Source organism: Falco cherrug, chromosome 4 (assembly GCF_023634085.1).
Source record: "Falco cherrug isolate bFalChe1 chromosome 4, bFalChe1.pri, whole genome shotgun sequence".
Taxonomy (NCBI): Eukaryota; Metazoa; Chordata; class Aves; order Falconiformes; family Falconidae; genus Falco; species Falco cherrug.
In genome coordinates, this window is record NC_073700.1 from 39,151,834 (window position 1) to 39,176,531 (window position 24,698).

General features: G+C 49.4%; 2 protein-coding genes across 5 annotated transcripts; one reads left to right on the top strand and one right to left on the bottom strand.

Annotated features, from left to right (window-relative positions):
- Positions 1 to 226: 226 nt before the first annotated feature.
- PERCC1 (proline and glutamate rich with coiled coil 1) lies at positions 227 to 2,584 on the bottom strand. Its single transcript, XM_055708869.1, has 2 exons — positions 2,475 to 2,584; positions 227 to 1,099 (listed from the first exon to the last, which is right to left on the bottom strand). The coding sequence occupies exons 1-2, from the start codon at positions 2,498 to 2,500 to the stop codon at positions 364 to 366; spliced, it is 762 nt and encodes a 253-aa protein (XP_055564844.1). The 5' UTR covers positions 2,501 to 2,584; the 3' UTR covers positions 227 to 363.
- Positions 2,585 to 4,633: 2,049 nt separating this feature from the next.
- LUC7L (LUC7 like) lies at positions 4,634 to 23,585 on the top strand. Of its 4 annotated transcripts, none has more exons than XM_055708232.1 (11): positions 4,643 to 4,830; positions 6,710 to 6,804; positions 11,834 to 11,932; positions 12,647 to 12,757; positions 13,422 to 13,565; positions 13,994 to 14,170; positions 15,020 to 15,108; positions 19,526 to 19,555; positions 20,508 to 20,672; positions 21,731 to 21,792; positions 23,221 to 23,422. In XM_055708232.1, exons 1-10 carry the CDS (start codon positions 4,770 to 4,772, stop codon positions 21,756 to 21,758), a joined length of 999 nt encoding a protein of 332 aa, XP_055564207.1. In that variant the 5' UTR covers positions 4,643 to 4,769; the 3' UTR covers positions 21,759 to 21,792; positions 23,221 to 23,422. The 4 variants fall into 4 exon arrangements, with proteins under 4 accessions (XP_055564205.1, XP_055564207.1, XP_055564208.1 ...); XM_055708233.1 differs by lacking the exon at positions 21,731 to 21,792 and adding an exon at positions 5,534 to 5,604 and having other exon boundaries at positions 4,699 to 4,830; positions 23,221 to 23,585; XM_055708230.1 differs by lacking the exon at positions 21,731 to 21,792 and having other exon boundaries at positions 4,634 to 4,830; positions 23,221 to 23,585.
- Positions 23,586 to 24,698: the final 1,113 nt, after the last annotated feature.

Below are 24,698 nucleotides of genomic sequence, written 5' to 3' on the forward strand. Positions count from 1 at the left end.
GCCCTGGCGCGGCTGAGATAAGAGGGTGGGATCCACCAACTTGGGCCGCAGAGTAAACACGGGCTGCTGGCTCCTGCCAGCACCGAGCTCCCTCCTCTTCCTGCTGCTGGGGCAGGCGCCCCCCCCCTCCGAGAGCCATGCTGAGTAGTAGCCCTTTGTCACTGGCAGTGGGGACGCTGTGGTGGCCGGTGGCAAAGGACACCGCGTGCGCTGGTGCCTGGCAGGAGTCATTTATTCACTCATTCCATTGCCGGCTCTGACCCGGCAGCTCTAGGTGCCCTGGCAATGGCACCAGGGCCACCAGGCTTATCATTAACTGGGTGGCACGTGGCAGGGCCAGGGGCCCCCGGGCCCATGGTGGGGTCACAGCCCAGCGAAGGGCTCGGCCTCTAGCCCTGGCTGGCCTGGTTCGGGCGGCAGCTCCTGTCTGGCATCTGGCAGCTCTGGCCCTGGCTCCACTGTCCAGTTGGCCAGGAGGTCGCTGAAGTCGGGGGTGCCGGCATGGAGGAGGCTGGTGGGGCTGGGGCCTGGCTCCCTCCAGAAGGAGGGCGGCAGCTTCCTCCGGTGCATGGGGGTGATGTGGCCATATTTCTTCTCCAGCCGCTGCGTCTTGCCGCCGGCTGCCCGGGCGGGCAGGCACCTGTGCATGCCATACTCAAAGAGCTCAGCCAGTGGCCCCAGCCTGTGCATGGCCCCAGGGCTGCCCCTCGGTGCCGTGGCCTCCTGCTGGGCCTCAACATTCCGGGGCGAGCCACAGTCCTCTGGCATGCTGCGGCTGCTGGTGGCCTCGTCCCGGCCCTGCCGCCCGAAGTACCGCTGGATGTCACAGCTAATGAGCTCCGAAAATTTGAGGAGCCGCAGAGTAGTCTCAGCAGCGCTGGGGATGGCCAGCTCTGGCCTCATGCTCTCCTCCGCCACCTCTTCTTCCTCCTCCTCTTCCTCTTCCTCCTCCTCGGAGAGGTCGGGGAAGTCAGGCTCAGGGCGTGCGGGCAGCAGCAGGCCGTGCGGGAAGGGTGAGGGCAGCCGCAGCTCAGCCAGGGGCTGGATGACACCTGCCGCCATGTCAGCACGCAGGGGCACCCCGGGGCCTGGACTCACCCTGCGGGCAGGGACAGGGAGTGAGGATGGCAGGCGCCCCAGCACCCTCCCCATGCCACCGCCCCGCAGTGGCACTTGGCCCTGAGGTGGCAGGGGAGCCATGTCGTGCCGCACAGTGGCAAGGTTGGGGCTGCCAGTCAGTGGGGATGTCCACCGTAAGCCATAGGACATGGGGCAGTGGCAATGTTCCCCCTGAGCCATGGGACATGGGGCAGTATGGACATCCCCAGTGAGTCCTGGGACACTGGGCAGCAAAGACATTCACACCAAGACATGGGACACGGGACAGCAGGGATGTGTACCCACCTAGTCCCGGTACATGGGCTAGCAGGGATGTCCCCACTGAGTCCTGGGACATGGGACAGCAGGGACGTCCCCACTGAGTCATGGGACATGAGGCAGCAGGGATGTCTGCCCGAATCCATGGGATGTGGGTCAATGGGAACATCCCCAAGTCAAGGTGTGTGGGGCAGCAGAGATGTCCTCACTGATCTGTGGGACATGGGGCAGCAGGGGTGTCCCCACCAAGTCATGGGATGCAGGGCAGTGGGGATGCCCCCCTAAGCTATGAGCCATGGGGCAGCGGAGATGTCCCGCAGAGCTGTGGGGCAGCGAGATGTGCCCCTTCACCCTGGGGCTGTGTGTGGAGGTGAATGGGACACAGCACCCACCCTGGGCTCAGCACCCTGCCACCCTGGGATTAGCTGTCCCTGCCGCCCTGCGCTCAGCACTCTGCCACCCTGTGCTCAGCACCCTGCCGCCCTGGGCTGAGCATCTAGGATGCTGAGCCCTGTGCTCTGCCCACACAATGGCCCCACAGGTTTCGCTGTGACAGGGTGAACCCAGCCACCTCCCTGCACAGCCCTGGGGGGCTCCAGCCATGGCGGGGTCTCGCTGAACTGGATGAAGCCCATCTGTAGTGAGCGCTACCTGTGCCCTGGGGTCCCCAGCTCCCAGCCCTGCCTTGCTGCAGGGCATCCCTGGCCACATGCCTGGAACTGCCATTGCCCCGGCCCCGGCCCCGAAAGAGTCTTGGGGCAGGGGACAAACCCTGGGGGACAGGCCCTGCTCCTGCCATGCCAAGTACCGTGCTGGACCATGTATCCTGCCTGAGACAGCATCATTGCCATCTCTGGGGTCACTGTGCGTCCCTCTTTGTGCCATCCCCACCACGGGACCCCTGGTCCTGCCTCCGTGCTACCCCAGGGCAGGCGGTGGGGGGCTCAGCCTCCCGAGGCACCACACACCTCTGGGTTGTGCGGAGAGGGGAGCAGGACCGCCCCGGTGACACAGCCAGCCTTCCCCACTGCCACCCTCAGCCAGAGAAATGCCCCGGTGCAGGAGGGCATCGCCCGGGGCCGCGGCTCGGCACTCACCTTGGCGCTGCCGCCCAGCCATGCATAGGCTCCCGTGCTGCTCCCCCTTCCTGTCCCTCCACCTGGGCCTGAAGTATTTATAGCGGAGCAGCGAGCTGACGGCTGGCAAATATTTGGTAGCTGTATTGTAATAGTAGACTTGGTAAACAGAGCTGGGGTTTGCTTTAGCACCCAGCAACGGGAGAGCGGCGCGGGGAGGGACGCAGGGACGGAAGGCAGGGCTCACCTTAATGGTTCACTAGCCAGGGGATTTTCAAGTGTTGTTCCTGTAAATTCACCTATTAAATCGGCAGCCCCAGCTGCCAAACTGCCCGCACACTTGTGCCGAGGGCTCTTATCTCCCTGCTGATTGGAGGTGAAATGAAGCTTTGTCAAATAGGCGTAAAATTAAATTTCATGCTATTTTGACTCCTGGAGTAGGGATCTTCTGAAGAACATACTGCGTATTGAGCGATGCCTCTGCAAACAGGTGCTGCCGCTGTGGCTGCAGCAGGCAAAGCCTCTCTGTGGGGTCCCCCCAGGTGCTGTGCAGCTCCTGTGAGGGTCTGGATCCCCCATCTCCAGCCTTGTGCCTCCCTGAGGTACATGCGGGGCTCCCCGACCAGCCCCAGGATGGGGTTCGGAATCTTTTGAGGCAGCAAGACATGGCCCCGATGGCACAGCTGGCAGGAGAGGTGCTTCAGGGTGCTGGGCTGGGTGCCCCAGGCAGCGCCTGTGGATGCAGAGGTGGGAATGTGCTGTGTGGAGAGTAGCCAGGCCAGCCCCGCAGTGGGGACAGGGTGGCAGCGTTGTTACCATGGACGGGGTGCTGGGGTGCCCCGTGTCTCTGCTACAGCATGTGGCTATGCTGGTCCACGCAGCATGTGAGGGACTGAGGGCAGTGACAATGGTGAGCAGCTCAGGTCCCAAGGCAGCTGTGGCCAGAGGTGCCATTTCTGTTTGGGCAGCGGGACATGCCAGCAGGGCCGTCTGGGGCAGCACAGAGCATGGCCAGGGGACACAGATGGCCAGGGGACTGGAAAGGGCCAGTGACACAGCGTGGCTGGGGGACACAGGATAGCTTGCCTGTGACAGCTGCAGGGCACAGGATGGTGGGGGTCTGACACAGCTCCCAGACCCCATCACCGTCTGTGCTGGGGACATTCAGGGGGTGGGACCCTGGCCATTGGGGTTGGGGATGGCCAGAGCTCCTGGTCTGTCCCCTCAGAGCACTCCCTGCCACCCTGCACCCTGGGCTGAGCTGTCCCCCAGCACTGAGGTGGGGTCCCCAGCCCCTGGTGTGGTGCAGCACTGGCAGGGACAGCGCCAGCCTGGGCACGGCTGTCACCCTGCTGGTCAGGTCACCCTGCCAGGGCAGAGCCAGGCACCACGTTGGCTCCCAGCACTCCCTCTGCCCTCTCCAAACACACGCACTGGCAGCACCAGGGTGGGAGCAGCAGCCATCCCGCCCAGGCACCTCCGGGAAAACATGGCAGGTGGGAGCTGATAACCATGGGTACCTGTTGGTCTGCTCCCTGCTGGCACCCACCATCACCCACCCGGCATGGCACAGCTCGGCAGGGCCTGGCACGGCTCAGCATGGCTTGGCATGGCTCAGCAGAGCCTGGCATGGCTCAGCATGGCCTGGCACAACTTCTCAGGGCCTGGCACTGCTCAGAATGGCTCGGCATGGCTCAACACGGCTTGACATGGCTCAGCATGGCCTGGCACTGCTCAGAATGGCTCAGCATGACCTGGCACAGCTTAATGTGGCCTGGCACTGCTCAGAATGGCTCAGCATGGTTTGGCATGGCCTGGCACGGCTTGACAGGGCCTGGCATGGCTTGGCACGGCTCAGCAGCCACTGTGGCCCAGCTACCGAGCCCACACTCGGTCACCCCGGGACCGGGTGCGGGGCAGCACCGTTGATGGGGCCGGGCCCCCCGCCCGGGCCTCCCCAGGCACCGCTAATCGGGCGTCCCACTAGGGCCGGGGAACCGGGGCAGGCGGCCCGGCGCACAGCCCCGCGGGGGCCCTTCGGCGCCAGGGCGGAGCGGCTGCCGGGCCCGGCCAGCCCCGGCCCCCGGCCCCACTCCCCGGCGCCAGCCCGGGCCGCAGCTGCGGGCGCCGCGCCCCGCCCCGCCGGCGGACTACCCGTCCCGGCATGCCGCGCGGTGGCGGGAGGGGCCGCTTCCGCCCAGCGCCCGCCGCGCGCCGCCGTCGAGGCCGGAGCCGCCGCCGAGGCCGCCGCCGCCGCCCAGGCCCAGGCCGGAGCCGCCCGCCCGCCGCGCCCCGCGGCCCGGCCCCGCGCCCGCCATGTCGGCCCAGGCCCAGATGCGGGCCCTGCTGGACCAGCTCATGGGCACGGCCCGGGACGGTGAGTAGGGGCGGGCGGGGCCTGCAGGAAGCGCCGCGGCCTGGCGGCCGCCTCAACCGTGCGGGGCCCGGTCCAGCTGCCGCCTCCGCTACGGACCTGCGGTGCGATCGGCCGCCGCCCGCGCCGGGGGACGGCGGCGAGCCGGAGCCGGAGCCCCCGGCCGCCCCCGCCGCGGCCTGGCCCCGGCCCCGCGACGGGCAGTGCGGCGGAGCGGGCCCGGGCCTCGCCGCGCCTCGGGGCGGCCTAGCGAGCTCGGCACAGGGAGCCCGGTAGGGGTAGGCCTGCCCGGCCGAGGGGCCCGCCTCGCCCCTGGCCCTAGACAGCGCCCGGCGTGGCCCAGCGCCGGGAGGAGCCCGCCGCTCCGGGCCCCGGCTGCCGCACGGAGCTTTAGGGAAGGCGCCGTGCTCGGGCCACGCCGTACATCCAGAGGCACGTAGGTAGGTGTGCCTGCAGGAGCCGGCCGGTGTAGTGACAGACTGGGCAAAATACGGGCCCGCTGCCGTTTGTATCTCCCTTCTTGGACTCGCTGGTTACTTAAATTCCCTTTGGCACATTAGCAGGGCTGTTCAGGTACTTTGCACTTTGTTTCGTAAGTGAATAAGTGCTTTTCTTTCTTTGTGTATTGAGTTGCTATTGAATTGCTTCCCATATTTTTATTTCATACAAACTGAACAATTGTGGCCCCTCTATTTTATTTATAAAGGTTCAGTGTATCTTTGCCTGCCTACATCAATCTGCAAGGGAGTTGCAGAAAAGCCTCATGTTCATCGAGCCGTGAGTCACAACCAATTTTTAAAGCTGTTATAACAAAAAAAAAAAGTGTTTGCTTTTTTTTTCAGAAGTAACTTTAAAAGTGTAGCTTAGAAAGAAAAAAAAATTAAAAAAAAAACCATTTTCAGTAGACACAACATTATTCCTGGATGCTTGCGAATCCTAAACTATATTCATACTTTAGTATTACACATACCTGTGTCATACACACAGATGAGCTTTAAAATTGTCACATACCATTACCACTTTGCCTTTACTTTTATGTATCATTCCCCTGACTTCCTTACTGCAGGTGTGGGCAAGAAAACTTTTCCTTTAAAACTTTTCAACAGTGGGCATAAAATTCTGCAGCTGAGGTCTTGAAGAATGCAGATGGGTATAGTATATGTTGGAGCTCGCAGTGTGTATTGACTAACTTTGTTTCTTTTTTTTTTTTTTTTTTTGCTTTTCTGATATTGTCTTGTTTAAGTGGCTCCTGAGTGTAAAATGTCTTCTGAGGGTGGGATGTGGGTGGGAAGCACGCTTCGTGTTCTAGGCCAAGACCTACAAGATTCATCTTTGCACGGCCTTGGAAAGCACACTGCATATTTGGTTTTCAAACCAGATGGACCGATGTCTTAATTATCAGATAAGCAAATAGCAGTTGCCTATAAAAACTGTCCGGCACAGCCCTGTCTTGTGATTCATGGCCCTCCGATAGCGTGGGTTTTGGTACCTCCTGCCCCTCTCCTCACAGTAAAAAAAAAAAAAAAGGTGGGGAAAAAAATTTAAAACGTTTTGGCTGTGAGCCAGGCTGTCTGTCTCCTTTTCTCTCTTCTGGCTGTGCTGTCTCTTTATATGGATGACAGGCCTTGGACGTTACTTGGCTCACCAACACTGTGTTTAACATGGTGTACTGGATGAATAAATGCTAAAATAGTGTTTGTTGCCAATTATAAGTGTTCCAGAATATCCTGTTACCCTCTAAGCTTTTTTTTCGAGTAATTTTGGGGAGCAGGAACACCAAGTATTTTAATCTGCATATTGAGGCAAAATGATCATACCGACGTCTTTGTTCTCTTGTCGGTATTCTAATGTGTCCTTATTTAAAACCACAAATGAATTTCAGGAGATGAAACCAGACAAAGGGTGAAGTTTACAGATGATCGTGTTTGCAAGAGCCACCTTCTGGATTGCTGTCCTCATGATATCCTGGCTGGAACAGTAAGTATATTCTCTGTAATGAGAAACTCTGGTGGGGCAGACGTTGGTACAGCTCTTCAGGGCTCATCTGTGCATCGTGGGTAGCTTGCATGGGAGATCAGGCTTTCTGTGCCCAAGGAGCAGTCACAATTCTAATTTCAGTTTTTGTGACCCGTGTATGGAACCACTGAAATCAGGAGCTCTCAGAATTCACTTGAAATGTTTTTTCTCTCAGAATCCCAAGTAAAATTGCAAGGTTTTTTCTCTTTCAGTGGTTTGAAATGGTTAGGGTCTGAAACTTGTCCTGTGGAGGTCTTGCAATGTAGCTAGCGTGCTGTCCTGGGTGCTGTAGTTCACTGTTGCATCTTTAGGTTAGCAAGTTTTTTCTTAACAGCTGCAATAATCCTTCGTCCTTGGAGGTTTTCAGTCTCCTCTCTCTGACTGCATGGTGTTCCCCTGATGGAATGGGAGCTTTGTCACCATTACTGGGTCGTGTGGTAATGGCAGGTTGCAGCTCAGGCTGACTTTGTCTTTAGAGGCGGTTGGTCTGAGTGGTGTGTCACTGCCTGACTGGTTTGAAACGGTTGCCTTGGCTCCTTCGCTGCTGCCCCTGGGGGACAGGGCTGGCCAGTTTTCAAAGGTTTGGCTCACGTGCTCTCTCTGAGAATTGAAGGTGAAATGGGCTTGTAACAGTGAGATCTTGCAAAGTAAGTGTTCAATTTAGGCGCCCAGATGAAAGAGGCAGTCCGGCTTTCAAAAGAAAACAGTGCATGTCTTTTGTAGTTGCTGTGTTACAGAATTACAGGATGGAGATGAATAAGGATGTTTGAAATGCATCTTTACCCTCTGTGTTTGACACTAAATGCTGTGGTGATTCACATTCCCCATCTACTTAACCAGATTGTTTAAAGATACTGTCGTTATTTATAGCCCTTCCTGCTGTTATTTCAGGAGCTGGGTTTGACACAGTGGGTAACCAACAAACGGGAGGGCTGGCACTCCTTCCTCTGTATTGCTGTGATAGCAAGACTCTGTGGCAGCACTAGTAGAAAGAGCTTTAGAAAAAGCTGCCTCAGCTCTGAGTGCTCAAACTTTAGTTTCTCAGTGGCTGCTATTGAAGAATAAGATTGGAAGAGTTGAATACCAGTCTCTGTGTATCTCTGTCTTTATTTTTCATTAATTTGAAGCTCATGTATTGTTCAACGATTGCTCTATCAGCTTTCGTATCGCCTCACTTCCATTTCGGAATTTTAAAGCTGCTTCAATCACCTTCTGCCTGCTCCATTCTTTGTGGAGGTCACTGTGGTTAGGGTATATTTTGTTGACATGAGATTCTACAACAGTTTTTTGGGCCCAGACAGTGTTTTGAAGGTGCAGGCTGCCTTCTACCTCTTCTGGCATATTTCCAGGAAGAGGGTAAATGGTGAGTCAAAGGGTTTGAATTAAGTAATGTGTGTGACTTGGAGCTAGTGCCAAAGCACAAGGAAGTCTTGAGGTGTTCAGATGGGTTGGGAGTCTCCTGGGCCAGAGAAGCACGCTGAGAAATCTGTTTCTCTTGCTTCTGTTGTTACTTGTCTGCGGTGAGTTGTCTCTTGCCTCTTGTTGCAGAATTCGTGCTCAGAAATCTTATGGGAGTAGGAAGGAAGACTGCTTCTGTGCAAGTGATCTTGTGGATCACTCAAATGATCTTGTGGTGGCCTTTAAGTAGCTGTGGAGCTCTCCACACTGCTGTCAGCAGGTTGTTGGGGACAAGGAGAAGTATTGGTGCCACAGCTCTGTGTTGAAAGAACATGTGATGTCCGGAACAGGAACAGTGTTTCAGCTGTCAGCACTACCAGCACAGAATTAGACTTAACTGGAACGTGCAGGCTTTCCTTGTGATCCTGGTCAGGTTCATGGGCATCTTACAGTGCTCCATCAAGGGAAGGGCTGTGTGGGTGAATCAGCCTCAGCTGGATGGGGTAGTGTCCGTCTCTGGATGTGTTATCATTGCATAAATCAGAACCTTGGATCTTTTTGGAAACTTCCAACAGATGCTCCAAGCCTTCTGGTGCTGGTTATGTTGCATCCTCCCCCTGAAGGCATTGTTACTGCTGCCTCCTTCATATGTACATATATTCCTTAGTGGGAGGCTGATTGGAGACGAGCAGGAAGCTGGAACCCTTGTGTAGCTGTGCTCAGTGGAATGCGATGGAGTCCCATTCACTGACCTTCAGGTGCAGGGTAAGAGAAGGAGTCCAGACAGTATGTAGAGCTCTGGAATATTCCTCAGAGCTGTAAAAGGCATGTTGATGTTTGCTTTATTTAGGTGTGCCAGTGTTCCTGGTTGTAAGAGCTGTAATTTTAATCTGGCTTGTTCTTGTGATTATTCTTTTTTGGCTCCAGAAACTTGTCTAAACTCGTCACTAAATAAGCTACAGTGATTCTCTTTTTGGTCTCTGTGGGTAAGCAGGAAAATTCTGGGAGAACAGAAATTAGTTTAGTATGCCTATGTGCTGTTATCAGGGGCCTTGTCAACTAGATCGTTAGTGGTGTGCCCTGAGTTAGCTCTGCAGGTAATGGTGAGCATATTTCTGTCAGTGGAAGTACTGCAGCACGTTCAGAGATGGCGTCAGCTGGTAACCCTCCTGAATTTTAGCTCCACTAATAAGTGGACAGATGAGTCTGAAAGGTGCCCAGGTAGACCATAGCTTGGAAATTACATTCAGAGAACTAATTGTGTCCCCCACTGGGAGGTACAATTGAGTGGAAATCTGTAGGTTGCAGAATTGTGTTGTGGGGGTCTGTGCTTTTCTTTTTTACTTTGGTGAAACTCTGCAGCTGTGATTACAATTAAAGAGCCTTCCTCATGGAAATAGACTTTCTGGTGAGTTAGCAGTTTAGTGGAGATCATAAGAGATACCTTAGAATGTGGATTGCTCAGCAAATGTGAGCAGGACTAATTATCGGTGGCATCTACATTTATTCAGTCTTTGTGTGTGTGTGGGGTTAAATCTTTACTCGGGCTCTGCTGGTCACCTGTCTCAGATACCTGTATTATAAAGCAGCCACAGGTGTTGACTGGAGCAAGTCAGGATCTCTGCTGGAAGGGGTGAGTATTTGGTGACAGGCCTCCCTGAGACGAGAGGATTCTTTGAGACAGAAGGGCTAGTGGTCTTACCTCAAGTGAGCCATACCTGTGAGAATCTCCTTGCACCTAGATCATCTTGAAGGACACGGGGGAAAACTTGAGGTTTGTATGCCGGTGAGACCTGAACTGTCTCCTCCTGAGGAAGAGATTGAGGGATTTATTGCCTTTTAACGAACAGGGAGAGGAATATGGAGTACACACTGTTGGCTTTTCTGAAGTTTTGGGTTGGAGCCCCTTCTCTAAAGTGGGGCTAGTGCCTCAGCTTGCACGAAGAGCTCAGATAAGAATACTTAACGATCTGTGACAATTGCATCTAATATGCTATTTTCTCCCTATATCGGAAAGGGATCTCAGTAGAATGACCATAAGAATAAAGGATTTAGGTCATATCATGGAAAGTTATATTTGTGGTAGAATAACAGTAGCTCTCTAGCTTTCTTTGAAGAGGCTTGCCTGAAGATGAACATGATTAAGCTCTGAAAGTACCAGCACGCTTTTTTTTGTGGGCATTAAATTTCCACCATTAGAGAGCTCAGCAGGACTATTCCTGGATGCAGTGTCTGTTTCTATAGCCTTCTGCCTGTGGCCTCCTGTTTCTGGTAAATCTGAGCAAAATGGGGAAGGCTAAATAATGGCAAGTCATCTGTAATAGGTTTTTTGTTTGTTTGTCTAAAAAAGAAAAGCTAATAACATGGGCAACTGCTGAAAACCTGAACATTACCTGGTGGAGCTTTAATTGGTTTGCTTCATTCTAAACACTGCTGTCTGAGTGCATTGCTTCGCATAAGTGTCACTGGCACCCCCAGCTCTAGTTTGTGGTGTTCTGCAGGGATTCTGCTTTGATCCTGGTTTAGCTGTATTCAGCTTTTTCTGCAGTTCAGTGAGTTGACACCTGTTCATGTTCAGGTTTGGGCTCCTTGGGACTGGTGGTGACTGGGAGAGAAGACGGTGGCTGGCTGGTGTGTTCCTTCATGCCATGCCATGTACCCTGCCATTTGTGCTGTGGCTTACACTTAGATCTTTTATTATTTTGGCTTTCAAAATATCGTATTTTTCTACTTTAAGAATAAATGTTCTCTGTTACATACTGGTAATGTGGAAATGCGATTTCCATGTTTTGAGAACATAATTAACTTTGGATCACGTGGCTGTTAACTACTAGGTTGGGGGAAAATAAGTTGAAATAGTGTTGACTGCAATGGGAGTGAAGGGCAGCATGCAAGTTGGAGCTTTCTGCGAAGGGAGATGCTCTCAGGATGTCTCATTAGATGGGCTTATGCGTAGGAATTAGCTTTGCTGGGCAAGTTTTAAAATTCCAGGCTGCAGCTGAATGTGGGAAGGGGCTAGCTGTATAATTAGGAGTCTGTTGTTGCTGGGTATGGGGTTGTGCTTTTCTACTGGCCGCAGCCCTTAAAGTCCATTTGGTTTTGATAGGAAGCATTCTGTCTGTGTTCTACAATTTGCTATCTTTCATTATGTTACTAGGGCTCATCCTGACACAGATGTGCTTTTCCAGGGGAGCTTTAAACAGGGTACCAAGCTATATGTTTTGCTGTGCTGTAGCTCCATAATAGGACACATTTGTGGTTGGTGCCCATTGAAGGAGTTGCTGCTGCAGCATGCAGTGCCTTCCCAGCTCCCTCCCAGCACTTTCTAAGGCTGTGCTGTGACCTAGAGCAGGAGTAGGACTGGACCTAAAACATGTGGGGTATTATAATGTTGTTCCAGGAACACCTGGAAAATGAGTTCTAGCAAGCACGTAGTTCTTCTGGCTAGTTCCCTTACTGACAGGTTAAGAGGAAGCTCTTCTTGGTAAAGAGATGTTATTTTGTTATGATATTGTTGGCAAGATTTAAGTATCTGCTGCTTTTTGCCATAATGGAGGGTCCTTACATTGATTTTCCTTTTTCTTTTCAACAGCGAATGGACCTGGGAGAATGTACAAAGATCCACGACTTGGCACTGCGAGCAGATTATGAGATTGCAAGTAAAGAGAGAGACCTGTTTTTTGAGCTGGATGTGAGTACGGAGAAATTTTAGTTTTTTTGGAAACTGACTCTTGATGTTATTTGGCTGAACAGTAGAACTTAGTGGGCATTTCAGCTAGCCATGTTATTTGATATGATACCTGACAAGAATGTGCATCCCCTTCCCAAATGTCAGCTTGATTGCTAACTTGAAACTGTAAAAGTAATTGTGGCCTGGACAACCCCATTACTCCAGCTAGCTGGGAGCCTCCCCTGGCATTCCTTGCGTCCCACACCTGCTGCTCTCTACCAGGTCATTGTAAACTGGTGGCCTGTCCCAAAAGGAGATTTAACATTAAAAGCCGCCTGCTCTGTAGTTTCCCTTTTGCCAGATTTAGCTTTCTGTGGTGGAACAGGTCAAGTGGAATAACAATTCTGTCTTTCCTTTTCATATTATTCAAGTGTTTTTTTCTTTGCACCTGTTGCTCATGAGTTAGAAGTTCTAGTGCAAAGCAGTCTTCCTGTGAGCATCCTGTTGTGTGTCAGAGCAAAGGAACTGTGTCAGGTACCAGGCAGATGACAGACTTAAGGGTAGCGATCAAATGTTATTTTTTTCTGCAGTGTCGCCTATTTTTTTGTCTCAAGGCATCTGCTTTTGAGGTTGGCTGTGCATTGTACAGGGGTTGCACCAGCTAGCTGTTGGCTGTCAAAGCTAGATCTGGCACAGAGAGCATCTTTATTCACAATTATTTGTCTGAACATGCAGGCGATGGATCATCTGGAATCCTTCATCGCGGAGTGTGATAGGAGAACAGAACTGGCCAAGAAACGCCTGGCTGAGACACAGGAAGAGATCAGTGCTGAAGTGTCTGCAAAGGTATTGTCTTCTCATTGAACGTTTGTTCTGAAAGTCTGTGCGAGAGCGCTGATGCTCTCTTGTCTCTGACACCATTGATACTGGGGTGGTAGGCTTCACAAAGGCTGGATGGGTTCCAGCCATCCTCCTCAAATGCTGCTTTGGCTGTCCTTGTGGCAAACTTACTGGTTCAGAGGACCATAGTAGTGTAAAACGTGAACTCTAAAATAGGTTGTTTTAGCCGGGCAATAAAGCATATTGGTTTCTCCCCCACGCTAATCAATGTTTATGTAATAGCTTAGAATAGTAAGTCCATCCCTTGGTTGTTGTCTTTTCACATAACAAATGCTCCTGGAGTTTCCTCTTTGGGAACTTCCTTCCTCAGGCCAATACAAAACATTTCTGAAGCTGGTTTTGCATACTCTGTCCTGTCCTGTAAGCCAGAAACGTGCCACTGTTTGCGGCAGAAGTGATGTCCTCTGCATGCCTAGTTTCTCTCTTTGCTGTGTGTCTGTGACTGCATTGCCAGTACTTGGCCCACTGGTCCCTTTTTATTGGGACTCTGACATTTAGAGATTTGTTATTGTCTTCCAACAAGCAATTTTGTTAAACAGTATTTTTGGAGGAAAAGGAAAAGTTGTCCTGTGTGATTTTTATCTTAATAAAACCTAATTGTTCTCTTTAGGCAGAGAAGGTGCATGAGCTGAATGAAGACATTGGAAAACTCCTAGCTAAAGCTGAACAGCTGGGAGCTGAAGGAAATGTTGATGAGTCTCAAAAGATCCTGATGGAAGTGGAGAAAGTCCGAGCGAAAAAGAAAGAGGCAGAGGTATGGCATTGGTTCTGCTGTGAATTGTGACAGTGGACTGGGCTAGGCTGAGTGCATGACAAACAGCTGGGCGAGTCCTGTCTCTTTTCGTATGTTGCCAGCACCTCCTTTTTCAGTTTGAGCCATGTGCCAGCAGGCAGTTGGTAGTGTAGTGCGGTAGATGAAGAAAAGCGTTTCAGAAACTTACCTAGTGAAGAGAGCTGACTGGGGTGGGGAGGGATTCATCCTCTGAAATACGTAGTCCCTTGCACGGATAGACTGTCAGGTTAGCTGTGCTCACAAAGTATTTTGTATGGTGCCTTCTTTATATTGAGGGTGTTTTTTTAATTCTTGAAAGCAGCAGTGCAGTTCTTTGCAGGGGTTTCCCTGGAGGGTTGTGACTATGAAAGGGTTCCCTGACATTTGTGTGTTTTTTTGCCCCTCTTTAGGAAGAATACCGAAATTCAATGCCTGCATCCAGTTTCCAGCAGCAGAAGCTGCGTGTGTGTGAAGTCTGTTCAGCATATCTGGGTCTCCATGACAACGACCGGCGTCTTGCTGACCACTTTGGAGGCAAATTACACTTGGGTTTCATTCAGATTCGTGAGAAACTGGATCAGCTGAGGGTAATTCTCTCTGTTTTAAACCTTCGCCTTGTAGTTTTGAAGACATTCAACACTTCTACTAAATGAATTCTTTGCAGAGTGCTTGTAAAAGTCCAGAAATTTCTGACTGCAGAATCCCTGAAACTTCAAATGGAGGTTTGGGTAGCCTCATCTTGGTTCTGTTCTGAAATACCTGGATAATTAAATACGTACTCTCTGAATTAGTCAAACCAGACCACTGCTGTCATTTGTTCCTCAGAGCATTTGATATAATTGCCTGGATTTTTTTATTAATATGGCTGAAATTTGTCACTCTGCGCTTTTTGACTTTGAGACTTCTTAACAAAATGCTTGAACTGAAGTTTCACATAGTGCTGTCAGTGAAAAATGTCTTCTGTAGCTGAAGTGATCAGAAGATTTCAGAAATGGTTTGTAATGGAGTTACAGTACTGGCCTTGCTTGCAAACAGACATTTTAGTCTGCTCAAGTAAGAGTTGTGATTCCTCTGCATTATTCATCAGGCGGTACGTTGAGGTCTGTGCCTCGATTGATCATTGGCACAAGGCCAGAGTGCTGTTCCGTTGTGTGTTGTGTACGCTTGCGGTGAGACAATCCCTTGCCTCAAAGCTTATGGGCCCATCTCTTGGAGCACAAGCACGCAAAGCAGAGTAGGGAGTGGCATTTCTTGCACTGATGTGTGTTAGTGAAGTTGTGAGGAAAATGAGAACCTTGATAGTAATCTTGACTAGCACGTAAAATGCAGTGAAAAAATTCTTGGTCTTATTTTGTCTTAGTATTGGAATAGTCTCCCTGCAGATCTCTCTGACCTGTTACTGTGTGGCTGAAATACAATGTGGACTTTTTTTCTAGAAAACAGTGGCAGAAAAGCAAGAGAAGAGAAACCAGGATCGTTTGAGACGGAGAGAGGAGAGAGAACGAGAGGAGAGAATGGGCAGGCGGTAAGTGGAAGTTGATAAGTGGCTTGTGAAGTTGCTTTTGAAATAGTCTGATTTCTTGTATCTGAGCATTGCAGGAGAGCAGCATCAGCTGCTGGAGTAGCTGTTGGACATGCTCCAGATGCTGTGTGAGCACCTTGACATTCAGTGAAAGGTGAAAACACATGCACAAACCCCCCACCTTAGAGTGATTGTATATGTATTGTTTTAACCGCCGTTGTTTATCTGGGAGATGTGAGCTCGCTGTAGTCTTCAGCCCTGTATTGGTCTAGTCCCTGCCTTTGGGAATCTGAATCTGGATAAAATGCCCTCATCCAGTGCATCTGAGTGGGAAAGTTCTAAGATGAGTGAGGGCTAGGTCTGCTCAAAAGGCACTAGTCATGCAAAAATTCCCTGGACAGCCCTCTTCACTTCTAGGCTAGGAGGTGACAATAGAATGGCACTGATATCTGTGAGCCAGATGATGGGCTGCCTGTGTTGCTCAAAAACTTTTTGATGGTAACAGTGAGGTGCTTTTGGCACAGCTTTGGAAAAGCCTTCCTATAGGGGGTCCAAGGGATCCCTGGGAGTGGCTGCTTCTGGCGGTCGTGGCCATGGGTCACCCTCTGCTCATAGCTCTATAATCCTTGAGCAGTGGGAGTGGCTGCAGCATTGGTATTCTCAGGACAACCTCTTCTGCATCTTGCCAGCTGAACTGGAAATACTGTTTCTTCTGTACTTGAACAGAACTGGAATCTTGTGTGTAAACAGCTCAGCTAAGCAGCCTGGTGTGGAGAGGCTGGTGATTTGCTGTGGTCAGGCAGAGGAGGTGGCTGAGTAGGAATGTTCTCATTATCTCATCTCCCCACTTACCTCACATCTTTCTCTTTTGTACTTCTCGTGTCAAAAAAACCAACCTTGCTGCCTGTGGAGAGCTTTTTATTACTCTTCATTATCAACTGAAGAGCGTGTTTCAGCCATCCATGTCTGTGGCGTATGAGATGTGTAACTGCAGTATGGTCTTAAGATGGTGCTGGCTTCTGTGTAAACATTGCTGGAAATGCTAGCAAATAAATACCAGAATCGAAGCAGCTTGATTTTCTGTTGTCTGCCGCTTGGTGATTTTGGTGTGTTGTGAAGTTGTAAGCCACACATTGTTAGGCATTCTCCAGTTAGGGTGTTTTGTGTGGGTTTTCTCTCGCTGTGGATTGCCTGGTGTCATGAAGCGCAAGTTCGTGCTGCAGCTTTCTCCTGAGAACTCACAACTTTCAGGCATCCATGCAAGATTGTCAATAATGCAGTTATATTTAGGAGCTGCAGAATCTGGAACTGGCTAGGAGTGCAGGAGTTAATTAAAAGGGATTGCTCTTGCACTCATGGATATAGCACTCTGTTGCTATGGTCAGAGAGATGGAAATGAAATGAGAACTGCTTTCCCGTGCAGCTGCTTTGTGGCAACAGTAGGACCATATCTAACATGAGCTCAGCGTGTATGTCTCCATGGTACCTCTTCTTCCTGGAGGCCATTTCTGTGTGAAAATTGCTCAACAGTTGCCTTCAGGGAAGAGTCTTCTGGATCTCTAGTTGGTCTGCATCTCCCAAAGTGCTGACTTTTGTCCTCCTGTGGCACATCTATGGTTTGGTTTTTGTGGTTTTTAAAAAAAACCCTAAACCTTCAGTTCTTGGGAGTTAAGGAGCCTCTTGTGTTCACAGGTAGTTCATATATGGATGCATCTGATGAAGAAGTTTGAGGACTGCTTTTGAGTATTTATTTAATGCTTTGGATATGACAGGTTTAAGAACAGCATTGAGTTGGCCTGAAGTCTGAGTTCCATATGTGGCACTACTTAGAGACTGGCCAGCCTTTGTCTCACTCTGTATGGAGGCATCTGTGTGCTCCTCTGTTCAGATATCAAAGAAAAACTTGTTATGAAGAAGCCAGGATTGCCATACAGAGGTCAAATTCATTGATTTTGGAGCCTCTCCAAAATGAGAACTTGACCCAAAGAAGGAAAATAATTTTCCCAGTGGACACTTGGTGTCAGAACTGAGATTAAAGCCTAGATTTCTCCATTTCTCAACACCTTACCCTCTGGGAGCTGTGCAACGCCATGCTTACAGGGGCATTTTTCCATCAAAAACTAATTGGTGACTTATGCTGCCTTTCAGACTTCCTCTCTTAACCAGAGCTTGATGCTTGAAGGAACTGCAGAAAACATGTTTCCTTCATAACTCTTATTGTCGTATCTTCCTATACGGCATCTTAACAGTGTTACTCGGTGAGAGAAAGACTACCGCTTGATTTTGAGAACTCTTTGGTGACTTACAGGCACTGTGACGTATTATGGGAACTTGTATATTCACTTGTGAAACTACCTGTCACAGGCTTTATTGATTTGTCAATTAAACTGTGATTTCCACATAGGAATGGGTGAACTGTGTTTTCACCCCTAGTGGTAAATAAACACACATCCTTTGTTTGGTGTTGCTGGTGGCTGTGGGCTACCCGGTAAAAGACTGAAATTCTGTGGAGAGGTGGCATGCTTGGAAGTGCAGACCTTGGTATTTGCTTCCAGAGTACACCAGCAAACGAGTCTAGTTGTAGTTGCCAAATGGATTTCCTTTGTGTTAAGTTGGACAAAACACAGGTTATGAAACTCAGCACATGGCCTCTGTGATGCAGGGACAGAAAAGAGGAGCTGTGGACAGCAGTCTTCTACTGGCTGTCTCCTGCTGTGTACTAAATCAGGCTAGTAAAGAAAGTGCTGTTTTGTTGGATGCTTCCTGAATTCTGAAGTCTAGCACTAGGGAGTGATTATGAGGAGTTTATTGTGCATATTCCTGCTCAGATCGTAGGCGTGGAAGGGCAGCCAGGCTTTTTGGGGATGTGGAAAGGTTTTGTGTGGATGTGTGCAACGGTGATTTGGAAGAAAGTGATCAGGAGGAAAAGAACATTAAGAACTTGGAGTAATTACAGCCACCAAAAAAATTCATCTGCCTGCCAGGCATCTACAGGCGGTCCTGCTGCTCTGTCAGGTTCTGTTACATGAAAAAGGTGGTGTGTGTTATTGCCTTGCTCTCCTGGTTTATCAGCTTTCCCTTCATCTGGTCGTCTTGTGTGTTGCCTCAGCACATGCTTCATTTGCCTGACTCCAAGTTCAGCTCCACCTTGTTTACGATCCTTCTACCTGAATTCCTTTCTAAACTATGGTTTTTATTTCTTTCTACCATGACTGAACAATCCCATTTCATTGTGAAGGAATGTCGGTGCACATTGATTCTCTTAATCTTGTTTTATCCAGGTATGGTTTTAAAAGATGTTATTAAAAATAGGTGCTTCTCTATTGCTTCTTAAAATTTTGCATGTAGCTTTCAGCCGCATCTCTGGTTACAGTGCCGGAACAGCTCTGTGGCTGTGTAAATGGAACACCCCCTGTGAGTTTGTATGCACTAGGGAGACAGGAGCAGTTACGGGAGTGAGTCTAAGTCACTAAATAGGGAGACTGGCCACTTCTCAGTTAAGGCAAAAAGAGACCATTCAGACAGCGTGTGATGTTTTGGTGTACTTGGCTCTGAACTGTGGCCGTAGAGAAAGAGGCAGGGCGTTTCTTACCGTGGAGTGGTATTTTAAGTGGTGCTGAGTAATGGTGCTGCAGAAGTTGAAAGAATTGTGGCGTTATTATTTACAGACTGTCAAAAGCTAATGCTTAGAGCATTAAGCTAAGTGTGCTGCACGTGAGCTCTGAAGCCATGGAAGCGTGAGTAAGAGTAGTGAGGTTTAGATTGTTTTTCTCTAGTGGATTTCTAAGTCTGGGATGAAAGATTTTCAGTATACTTTTCAGTATTCTTCCCTTGTGTCTGTGTCCCCTCTTATAGCTCATTTTTTCCAAACAGGGAAAAAATAATTGATGCAGATTTCCTTCTAATGCTTGTTAAATAGATGGGATGAGTGAGAAAATGCTGTTTTCTCTTTATTAAAACCTTGTTAATGTGCATTTACCTCAAAGGAGCCAAAATCAGAAAACTGTCAAGTGTCTTTCTGACTGGAGAGTGGCACTTCTTGAAAACGTTGATCTAGTTGATGTTAGACTGCAGGGGGTAAAGAGTATATATAACAAATACGCGCAGCAGATGTAGTCAGGAAGGTTTTTGTGGTGCTTTAATAATAGAGACTGAATTGGTTTGTAGACCTTTTCTGTTCTGACAGGAAGCTCTGCATGTAGAAACTAGCGTTTGTATGAAGTTCTTAAATTTTTGACAAATTCTCCCTGCCCCTCAAATTGAAGCTAATTAAATGTTTTAATGGCAAGCTTTTCTCTAACTGACATACTACCTGGGGTATTTTTGGTTCCTGTGAAGAGCTGCCAGGGTGGATGGGTTGTTCTATTGAAAACACACTGGCTATATTATAACTTCTCTCACTTAACTCTCTTCTTTCTAGGTCTGGATCAAGAAATAGAGATCGTCGAAGGTGAGTGTGCAGCTCTCCCAAATGCATATTTGTGTTTCTATCCAACTACTGAGGTTTTTCCTGGGTTTCACAGATCGAGTTCACTCCATGCCCCGGTCTCTCTGTTTTGCTCCCTGAAAAGAATGGGAGCTACCGCTCGGGCACCTCAGTGGTGCTGTGCAACTTAATGTCGGTCGTTGGGTTATAAAGCAGATGCTGGCTAGCCTGATCGGGACCAGAGGGTGCTGTGTGCTTCAGAGTGCGAGTCTAAGAATGTACTTTTTTGAAAGAATGCCTCTTTCAATAAATGTTTAACATACTTCCATAGCTTTAATGTCTGAAATATATCTGTTATGTGTATCGTACCTCAGATGTCAAAATACAGAGAGTCAAGATTAAAGCCCCTACATCTCTGTGAAGAGCTTGCCTTAATGGCATGACAGCATTCTCTGTGATCATGTACCTGGAGATCTTCCTCCCTACTGCTTTTCATGTCCATTGGCATCCTTTGTTTTTCTTTTAGAGCAGATTGAAACAAACCTGCTTCTGAAGTGTAGTACTTTCATGAGGGAGGCTCTTTTGGCAGACTGCCGTACGGGTTATGGTAATTTCACATGCCACTTACTTCGGCCTCTCCTACTTACACAGGCCTCACTCTGAGTGAGGCAGGGTTGGTAAGCTCTGCTCTAGGCATTGGCACATGCTTACAGTAATGGTGGGAGCTTTATATTTGAGCTTCCCAGCAAAACTAATTTACCCATTGGCGTTTTGTTGATAGCATGAGGCCCAGGAGGGAGATGCCCACCCTGTGGGTGATCTGCCATCTGTGTTGGTAGGTATGCAGCTGGGGTGGGGGTGAGTGCTGGTGCTCTGGGTGTTTGTTAGTTGGGAATGTCTGAGAGATGGGCTCAGGTATGCAGACCCGATGTTCTGGCCTGTCTCCTGAGTCTGAGGCAATCTGTGTCCTCTTCAGATCACGGTCTCGGGATAGGAGGCGGAGACGCTCGAGATCAGCTTCCCGTGAACGGCGGAAGTCTCGCTCCCGGTCCCGAGACCGACACAGACGCCACCGGAGCCGTTCCCGCAGCCACAGCAGAGGTCACCGACGGGGGTCCAGAGACAGGAGTTCAAAACACAAGTATGTATTCCTGACATGAGTGCTTCTGGAAAGGGGAGTCCTTGGCATCATAGTGAGTCTCCCCAGTCCCTTAGGGTGAGCAGGATTATGACAGGGTTCTCAGGTTAGCATCTGCCATGTCCTGTACCAGCTCCTGGGCCAAAGCAGGACTTCCCAGTGGCCGTTTGTAGACGGCTTCACGTGAGAGCAGTAGGGCAGTAACTGTGCAGTGAGGTCCCAGCTTGAGAGGAGAGTCTAGGAGATAGAACTGGTTCCCTGATTTGTAGTGCTGAGCTCTAAGAAATTGCTGGTTTTCTTGCATGAGAAGCAGCAGAAAGGCCTGCTTGAGCTAACAGCCTCCCCAGGCCTGTAAAAGCCAAGTAACTGAGAGACAGCTTTGACGTTAACATTTCTATGGTTACCTTCTGCTTCCCAGATTCTTTTTCTCAGTGCTGGCATGGGGAAGGCAGTGTATGATTTGGGATCTGGGGGAAGTCTTCTGTTAGAAAGCTGCTCGAGAGAGACAATTCTTGAGGAATCTGCACTGGAGGGAGGGGAAAAGGAAGCCGGGAGGAGTATACCATTCTGTTGCTGAGGAGAAGCACTGTATGAAGAAGGGCTTTAAGTCTCTTCTGAAATTCGACAGAACACCCACTCTGTTGGAGGAAGGATGAGGCAAGCATATGTAGGAGTATTAGGAAAATTCAAAGGAATCATTGTGTTTCCTTACGGCCCTTCTAAGCCCAGGAGTGAATCTGTCACCAGGTGCTTGCTAAAGTTAGATCTGCCTTTTTTTAAATGCTCCTAATTAATAGGGGAGTGCTTCAGCACCATCTCACCTGATTAGGCACCACCACTCGAGTACAGTTCTAGAAACAAACCTGCTGTTGTGTGTCTTGTGTCACTTTAACTAAGGGGCAAGAACAGGTTTTAAGGATACCTGATGAAGGGGAGGGAAATAATGGTCTGAAAAAATAAGTCTGTTAATAATTGAGGGGGGTGTGTAAATACTGTTGCTTCTCCAATGGCTGAGATACTAAAGTCCTTTTTTAAATCTGTCTTGAACATGAAAAATAAAGAAAAGAAGTTTGGACAATTAGGAAGTGAGGAAGACCCTGTAATAACTATTACTAAAGAGCAGGTAAGGGATTACTTCAAAAACCTTGAACGCATTCAAATCAGCCCATCGAGATTGTAGGGGGATTGGCTAGCTGGCATACTTCCACAAGATTACTAAGAACTGTGGAGAGACCTGGATCAGTTTAAAAAAAACAAAACAAAAAAAAAACCCCAAAAAACAAAAAAAAAACCCAAAAACAAGAGAACAAACAGAAAAACTCTGTTCCCTGAGAGAGTGTAGCTCTTGTTTTCGCCTTGAGAATTAACGAAACCTTCATTCTGGTTCTGCTGGTCTGAGGTCTCACATGTAGAAGGAAATGGAGAGCCTGATGCAGGATCTGGAGATTTCTGGGTAGGAGGACTACGGGCAGCAGGCATTGTTCTGGCAATGGGATCATCAGGCAGACTCATATTGGCCCCTGGTTAAATGACACAATTTAAAGAAAATGAAATAGCTCATGTGATATGGAGGACTGTAAGGTTTTAATGTATCGATGGTGTGGTATTTCCAGACCTTATGATCAACACGAATGAAAGCTGGAACCTCTAAGGTACCTGCCAGGTCCTCCTCTTGTGACTGTAAATTAAAAACCTGCGTACCGAGTCTTAGAGTAAGGTGTGCTGGCTCTGTGGGGTCTTGTGAAAGCCTCTGCCTAGGTCTGAAGAGGTCCAGCCCTCTAGAGCTCATTCAGGATCATCACCTTTTGAAGGCAGCTAGTCGATAAGGTGGCATGAATCGCAGAGGAAAACAGCCTTTTCTGACTGGACCTACTAAGAAGCCTTCTGCTTCATTCTGTGTGGGCTGATACAGTGAAGCACTGCTGAAAATCTGTAGCTGTCATTTGGGCAGTCTGTGAAAAGATTTGCCCGTGTTGCGGGCTGTGAATATAAATCTGCATCATCCTGACTTTGAACCCAGGATGCTGCCAAGGACAAAGCTTGTCAGGATGCAAAGTGAAAAGCCCAGGGCTAAGCAAGCATTTGAGTCCAAAGAATACAGTTGGTATTTAAAGCAGCTGAGCAGAAAGCCACTAGCTTAGAGCATAATGAAAAAACACTCTAGAAGGCACAAACAGAGCTGAGTCATAGATGAGGAAGAAATTGCAGGCGCTTCAGTATGGCCCACTAAATTAAATACAGGGGGCCCAGCGAAGACCTCAGAGAGCCCCTGTGGCAACAGCTTGAAAGGTTCACTCCAAGGAGAGAGTAACAAAGGCTGCACCGTGCACTCAGCGCTGCAAAACTGACGTTCTCTTACATAAAGCTTGTAGAGGGCCCAGAGTTGCCGTCTTGGGGGACACCACCCCTGACATCGCAGTGCCTAAGCACATTTCTGTAAGAAACTTGTGTTATGCCACAGCCCTGTTAGGGAAAGATGTTGTCATTTTGTGCATATTTGAAAATTCTTTTAGTTGTGAAGCTTATAGCAACGGTTTACTTTGTACTTCAGATCTTCTAGAGATCGATCTTCAAGAGAAAAGTCACGAGACAGAGAGAGAAAAGAGAAGAGCTCTTCTGAGAGGCGGCACGAGAGCACAAATGGCAAATCTCGTTCCAAGAGATCAGAAGAGAGAGAAGCTGGCGAGATCTGAACTCAAATGATCTGTGTTGCACTGTAAATAGTCTGATAAACATTCTACACAAAGCCTAAATTTCCCATTTATATTTACTGAATACAACTCATCTTTTGTAGTTTGGAATTTTTATTGTTTGGCAGATAGCTGTGAGTTTGTAGAGACACAGAGTTACGTACTGTTTAACAGGATTTTGTTTTAGTAGGAATAAATAAATCTGGACGGATCGTTTTCAATTCGGGCCAGTGGTTGACACATTGTGTTTGTCCTGACCCAGCGAACACGGCAGGCAGGGGCAGTGCTGTCGTTGGAGACCTGAGCTGCCGTGATGTTTGTAATGCTTCAGCCCTTTCCAAAAGATCTACCTGACCCTTTGTGAGCACACCAGTAGTGCTGGTTCTCACTTAATTAATTTTTCCTTCTGTTTATATATGTTAAAAAAGAAATTCCGAAGTGGGTTGTTGGTTTGTTGGGGTTTTTTTTGGTCCTTTTAGCGCTTAGCCACCTCATTTTTATGTCTCCAGCATTTGAGAGTTGCCTCACTATTCCAGCTTAGTCAAGACAGACACAATTTGGCCCCAGTCTGCCTGTTTCAAAAGCTGTCTTTGTGAGGATGACCACATCAGCTGGAGCACATTTCTAAGATAGGCTCAAGTCTGGTTTTAGTACCTTTACGGATCAGATATTGGGTGAAAACAAAACAGCGGAAAATCTGGACTCATTTCTTCTAGAGAGGAGTATGGCCACAGCTAGTCTGCCTATTTATTGTGCACTCCGGGGTCAGAGCTTCCTCCGTGGAGTTTTCTGACTTGGGGGAAAAAAAAAAAAAAAAAAAAGCATTGGTGTATGTTTTTCAAGGCCAGTCAGGCAGAACGTGGCCAAGTGGCAGAGGTGATGGGATGGCGCAAGCTCCAGGGGCAGGGCGAGGAGAGGAGTCGCCGTGTTGGTGTGCACTGCTTCGCTTCTCCTGGGACCGAGGCGCCAGCTGTGTCCTAATGCTGTGGGAGGAATTTGCATATTGTAACTAGCTTATTTGTAACTAGGTTTATTTTACACTAGGGGAGGAAGGCCGCCTTGCTGTGCCAGCCACAGTTGAGACCCCGAGGATCGGTATTTTGTGAGAATTGTGTGAGTAAAGCACTTGCCGCCCACCCAGCTGGGTGCTGGCGGGCCCGAGCCTGGCGGCTGCCCGTGGGCTCGGCCAGGCCGGTGATCCCCATGGAGACAGCTTCCCTCCTGACGCTGCCAGGCGGCGGAGCAGGACAGAGGCTGTAGATGCTGGGGGGGGCCCTGTGCCCGGTGAGGGGGGGTCCGCCGGGTGTTTTTTCCCTTCCAGGCTCCGGTAACGCTGCTT